This window comes from Channa argus, chromosome 5 (assembly GCF_033026475.1).
Source record: "Channa argus isolate prfri chromosome 5, Channa argus male v1.0, whole genome shotgun sequence".
NCBI classification, from domain to species: Eukaryota; Metazoa; Chordata; class Actinopteri; order Anabantiformes; family Channidae; genus Channa; species Channa argus.
In genome coordinates this window covers 23,004,764-23,011,326 of record NC_090201.1, presented here as the reverse complement: position 1 = coordinate 23,011,326, position 6,563 = coordinate 23,004,764, and the positions used below count along the sequence as shown (strand labels likewise).

General features: G+C 39.2%; 1 protein-coding gene across 4 annotated transcripts; it reads right to left on the bottom strand.

Annotated features, from left to right (window-relative positions):
* LOC137127501 (DNA damage-regulated autophagy modulator protein 2-like) lies at window positions 1–6,563 on the bottom strand. Of its 4 annotated transcripts, none has more exons than XM_067504558.1 (8): window positions 6,377–6,563; window positions 4,857–5,068; window positions 4,320–4,387; window positions 3,939–4,081; window positions 3,682–3,859; window positions 2,621–2,703; window positions 2,322–2,414; window positions 1–1,425 (listed from the first exon to the last, which is right to left on the bottom strand). In XM_067504558.1, the coding sequence occupies exons 2-8, from the start codon at window positions 4,985–4,987 to the stop codon at window positions 1,291–1,293; spliced, it is 831 nt and encodes a 276-aa protein (XP_067360659.1). In that variant the 5' UTR covers window positions 4,988–5,068; window positions 6,377–6,563; the 3' UTR covers window positions 1–1,290. The 4 variants fall into 4 exon arrangements, with proteins under 4 accessions (XP_067360659.1, XP_067360657.1, XP_067360658.1 ...); XM_067504556.1 differs by having other exon boundaries at window positions 4,857–5,046; window positions 6,377–6,562; XM_067504557.1 differs by lacking the exon at window positions 6,377–6,563 and adding an exon at window positions 6,193–6,346 and having other exon boundaries at window positions 4,857–5,046.

The window sequence follows — 6,563 nt, the reverse complement described above, 5'->3', positions numbered from 1 at the left end:
AAGGTGTGTTTCACTGTAAGTAGACTTCAGCAAAAACTCATTTTACAATTTACATGCAAAAAATTTGAAAAAGTATTAAAAAGGCTTTTATTTTGAAGGTGTGTTTCGTGTGTTTGTGTATCATGTGGGCGAAAAGCAGATAAAGTGTCAGCTCCGAGGCGGATCACATGACCTGATTCCGCTTTGTTACCATGGCAACGGCAGCTTTGAACCCGCTGAGTCACCCACATATGCTGAGGACAGGCACTAAAATGTGCAAAATATGAAAAAGTATTAGTCCTATGAACAAAATAAAAAAACTTACAGTGGCAGAAGGCTGGATCAAAGATGGTAATGTACTTTATTTGAAAATACTCAATAAAGCGATTTTAAAACAGCCCCCGTTTGTGAATTAAGGACAATGTGTGGACTACTGTTACAATGGGCTCCAATGGGAGTTTCAGACAGCACTCTCTCCACTTCTGAGCAAATACTGAAAGACATATACTTCTTGAAAGAAGAAAAAAATACCTAAGTTTTGATGTATAATGTCTTGAGGAAAGATGATTTGTTTTTACTTTAATGTTACAGTATATACATATTATTAATTTAAATGCATTTTTGATAATTTCAAAGACATTACATTATAATCAACCAGTTAAAATGTAAATTCCTAGTGGCATCAGGTCATTAGATGATTAGTTCTACTTCTCCAACCCTCCAGTTAAATCAACATGCATTTTAAAAGGAAGGCCCTGATTTTAACATTGTTCAAATATTTCCATCCAATGATCCTTTATTTAGACATGTGTAGTAACATTTATATGATTTTAACAAAGTAGAATTTTTTCGTGTAAATTTAATGATATAAAGTGCAGCAAGTTATAGAAATGGACTGATTCTGAAATGGACTGGACTGACTCCAAAAGCATCATACTTGGATTTACAGTTTAAATTACAAAACCTTACTCTCGTCATTGGCTTCTATCAGATACTTTTGGTTTTAAAAGTCCAGGTCTGCAGATATCTGCAGCCCAGTACAATGGAAGTGAACAGGATTTCACTGTGGAAACTGTCTCCTTTCGTTGAGATTAATTGTTGCACCTCAAACTCTCCTTCATCGAACAGGGGTCAAGGGAGACGGATACCAGTGCCAATAAAAGGACAAAACAATGTGTTTGTGTGACCCTTTAAGATCCACCACAACATTTAGAAAACCCCTTAAAAAAAATAATAATAATAATAATTAATATCTCTAAACAGAAAATAAATCTTTGTAAAAGCAGTTCTTGTAGAATGTTGCACCGCTGGTCAAGTTCCTCCTACGAGCAGTGGAGACGATTCAGAGACGTGGCGTTTGTGATCATCTGACCCCGCGATGCTTCCACGTGGCCTCTCATACAGGTGGCTGCTCTGTATATTTGCAACTGCTCGCAAAGTAATTTTCTTCATTGTGATAACAAAGAAAGAAACAAAGGATCAGTTTGTTAACTCAGATTTTTAATAAGAACACTAACATTTTCAGTAACAGACAAATTATTAAAACCCACAAAATATGCAAACTCAAAAAAGTAAAACCGTCCAGTGTTTGTAGACGGTCCTGGGTTGTGTACAGCAGAGGTGAGGTGAATGTACTGGTATATAGCATCTGTCTTAATAGAGTTCGGAAATTCTGCTAAAACAATTACAGTAAGATTTACAGACGATCAGCTAACTTGTGCAAATGTTTCCTGCTGCGGTGCATGTGTGGAATACGAGCTCGCATTCAATCACTACTAACTTTGTTATGTGCTGTATCGGCTTATGTGCATAAATGTCATTCACTTTGATGATGATGATGACGTTGGATCCGCTGTTTTCCCAGTGGCAAAGTAGCACTGAGAAAGTGCTAAAATCCGGTGGTTGAGTTGAAAAACTAACTGCTACCTTCAGAATTAAGTGTACTGTATGTGTAAACTGAGTCGTTGCCCTTAAACAGTGTATCATCAGTTTTTTAACACATTATATGGTGTAGGAACTAAACCTATGCACTTAAATACAAATGACACTTTTCTGTACAGACATACAAATTTCCCCAAACTGTCCAATAGTTCTTTCACGAATTTATGAATCTACACAGTTGTATATATCTGGACGTACAGTGTCTGTAACTATGAGGACTGCGTTTAAATAAATGTTTTGCAAGAGTGAATTAGTTAAGATATTAATGTGGTGTTGTTACCTAAACTACCAGATCGCGTTGTAGTTTACCGTAAATTTAACTTGGGAATGATCGAATGAATAAATAAATAAATCACCTTCAAAAGGCAGTTGTGTGGCGGAAAAGAGGAGAAAAAAAATACCTGAAAATCTCTAATGTAGGTTAAGAAGAAGCAGATGAAGGAGAAGGCCAGAGACCATTCGGACACTGTGCTGATCAAGTGAGCTGTGTAACCCTGGAGGAAAAAAGATATATAATGAACCGCTAAATATCGGACTGCAGCCGCTGCACATAATCAAGTATCCAAAGCAGATTTACAGATTTACATTTCACAAGGTAAAGCGTTATTTTAGCGCTAGCACTGAACCTTAGTTAGGAGTGTGTGTTATTGCTCTGCTGCTACACATATATCTCAGCCTCCACAGACAGAGGACGACTGACCTTCTCTCCAGGAACCCAGTGCAGTTTGCGAGGTACGTCCACTCCCCGCAGGCTGCTGTACATGATGACCGATGATACAAACACTGACAGGCTGTTAAGGATTCAATGTTTTATAGCACGGGATTTGGTCAGCTCTGCAAGGAACTGGTTTCCATGTACAGAGGATGGTCACTAATCAGCTTATGCAAACTGTGCGTTTAACTACTTTCCATTAATCCTCAGGTTTTCTAATTCTTTTGAAAAAGTAACATTTCAGTAAGTCAGTAATTTATTTTTTTTTTAACATAAGTAGCAGGATGTGGCACAACCAAACATTTGATCAGGTTGGTTTGATGAACAGGCCTTTTGCATGACACAACATTTAAAAGGCTGATGTGGGCAGAAAGACATAGTAGGAGCAGATCTGTTCCTGCCTCCGTTGGCTCTTGCTGACATGCGATGTTATTAGATTATAAATAATGTTGCATTATGATTTTTTTTTTTTAAAAACAACCTTATATGAACCCGTTTTGATGATCACATGTTTTAAATCTACAATTAAAATCTGAATTACTTTACACGCTGCTGGATAGATGTGATCTTCACACCAGGGATCATTCTGTATTTGGTATCATTAATTTGGTCCTGAAAAGTAACTACATGTATGGTCACAGCACAAAAACTATTTTTTTTAGTGTTCACGTGGGCACCTGGCTGTTGTTTTTAGACCCCCTTCAAAATTGTGAACCTATCGTTTAGGGTGCAGGTCATGGTTCCTGTTGTAGTGGAAACAGTACAGGTGGAATCCTATAAATTTAAGGATACAAATGTTTGAAGGTCATTGAAGGTAAATCTGAACGAAAGTCAAAACTCATGCAGATTTGTCTATTGATTTCTGTGACACATCTGAACTGCACAATGCTGCCTTTTTTAGTGACTCAACCAAAATGTTTTCATTCGGTTTTTCATAGTCCAGAGTTATCGCAATGTTATGACACTACTTAGTGGCTCTCATGTAAAACAAATCTTGCTTTATCACAGCCGGATTGTGCGTTTCCAGGTGTTGCTGTGTTATAGGATACTGCTGATGATGCTGCCCAGTGTCCAGAGTCCAATGCCGAGGCGGGACAGGTAGATGGCCTTACTGTGGATGTGAGGCTGCATTTTGAGTGACAGCACCGTCTGAACCAGGATGTAGAGAGCCCCGACTCCGAAGGTTAGTATGGCTCCCACCAGGTGCATGGAGAACAGGGTGGTCTTCTACTGACAGACACGCACAGATTCACTGCTGAGGTGTTCAGACAGAGCTGTGATATAACCCAGGCCTAGATAAACTCACCTGGAAGTTGGCGACAACGCACATGCCGAAGGAGCTGATCCAACCGAGCAGCAGCCCCAGGCAGTTCAGTCTGTTGAACACAGGCTTCTCCTCATTTGTAAGAACCTCCACCTGTTTGTAACGCACGTACACCGTCGCTATACCTGCAAACACACACACAGCAATCATTCAAAATAACAGAACTAATAATCATAAACCATGAGGCAAAATCCCTTCCACTGCCAAAATAAAAGAGGGAATGTTTAACAGCAGCACAATAATCTGGTCATATAAGACAATTTTGCATCAGTTTGCTTTGGTTATACAGTAGAAAAGGATGTTGGTGTAATTCAGTCACAGATGGTCTTCACAAGAAAGACAAATGGTGTGTGCGTGTTTTACCTAAAAAGGCAGAAACGTCCAGCATGATGCCAAACACACACCTCTCTGGTACCATCGTTCCCGTGTCACTGCAATAAACAGCAGAGTTTGGTTCGTTTGGTAAAAAGGGATTTCAGGAAAATTAAATCATCAATAGGATGGAAACTGAGTAACTCTGGTGTCACTATGGAAACTCACTGAAAAAACAAACGTGTTTTTTTACCTAAAACTCTCTGAACTCAAGGACTCGTTTTGAAATTAAAGTGACTTTGCTGCCTGTGCGTACAGCATACGACTGTGACTAAGGGGGAATTACAATTACAACACAGAAAATTTCATGATTCAAAGATATGATTACATCACAGAATTCACTACAGGTCAGATGGTGGCAAACTCTGCACAAAAAAAAAAAAGAGTGAGCAACTTCCTTTTTTTATGAGAGCAAAATTCAATTATATTTTAAGACTTAGGGCGGTGGACTGGTGTGTGTGTGTGTGTGTGTGTGTGTGTGTGTGTGTGTGTGTGTGTGTGTGTGTGTGCGTGTTGTCTGAGTCTGACCTGATGTACGGCACCAGTGGGTCCACATGTCTCAGCGCAACAGCTGTGATGTAAGCAAAGACAAAAGACGCCACTGTCCAGATGACCAGAGCAGCAGGCAGGAAGCAGAGACCCTGTTGGAACCACCACATGGCCTCCTCACTCTGTGTTTGAGTGTGTGTGTGTGTGCGCGCTGCTGGTTCACTCTGTCCTGTACACAAACACACACAATACTGTTTATGTTCAGTTTCATCTGTGTGTATAACATGTGATTAACATTAACATTTAAAGTTGGAATAATGTTGTCAATACTTAAAGCTTTATTGATTTATTAACTAACAAGTCGGCAGCAATGTTTCTAAAGTATTAATCATTAAAAGACTTTTAAATCAAAAGCTCCTTTCTCTGTTTACAGTTTCTTCAGTGTATGAATTAGACGTTTTATATAACGGGCAGCCCACGTTTTCAGGACAGTTGCTGCTGCTGATGTTTTTCGGGGATCGAACCACTGACCCTGTGGTCTGTGGACGAATGGCTTACCAGCTGATCTACCCCAGTTATTTAGATGTATGTATTGTTGGTAATTTCTAAGCAAAAATAGCAAAAAATAGATAAGTTTTACTTCAGTCAGTTATTAAGATGTATTGATAATGAGAATATATATTGATTGCTGCATTCCATTACTCTTATGATGTGCATTAATAACTTGAAACAAAGACAAGAAATGCAATTTGATAAACTTTAAAACAAACAACCACAATGCTACAATCATTCTGTTGTTCGAAAGAGAAAAAAAATAGGAGCATGGAGGAGGAAGAAGATCAACTTGGACATTTTAGATTCAGTCGAGAAAAGAAACTGTCAGATCAGCGATAATGAAAGTTGCAGTAACTAAAAACAGAAAACACCAGTTAAAACAGCAGATTAAAGAAATAGCATTTCATTGAACGTGGGTGTGTGATGGTCTGTTGAGCTGACTTTCAGAAGAGCCAAAACCACACACACACACACCCACACACACAATCACGTGGGACTTCTAGTCTAAAATGTTGTGGAACAAGGTGGAACTTTTTGGGGAAGTAGTTGTGTTTTCACTGAGGAATCGAAACAAACATGCGGGCTATTTACAGCTGCTGTAGCTGACAGTGTAACGCACCAAACTCAATTCAAAGAACTCGACAATTTAACGCGTTTTTTAAAAACAAAAACAAATAAAACCAACCTAGCTTCGCATCTCTCAGCAGCTTTACACCAGCAAAAACTGTTAAAAGAGAATCGGCCCAACCCGAACACGCACACTCACAGCTACACGGTGACAGTGACATCAAGCGCTTGCTCAATAGATTCACTAGCTTACCGACGTCGAATAGCCCGATCACGTTACCGTTAGCTAAACCACTCGACCAATGTCAACGGGGTAAATAAATAGTTTGCTTGCAGTTTTATAAGTTGGACCAAACAGCTGCAACATTGAGGGAACAACCCGACACACTGACAGACTTGCTTTCGCTTTGTACGCTACTGATCGTAATGACACTTACGTTACTCCACTAATGATCCGAACCGTCCAGCAGCAATGGAGCAACTCGAATCACTTATATTAAAAAAAAAAAAAAAATGGACACCGGTTTTATAGCTTCATCACATTTCGATAATCGCCGACGTACTGCAAGGCTTCTGTGCCAAACTTCCTTTTAAAAAACAAATTATTAATTCCTTCTGCCCGTC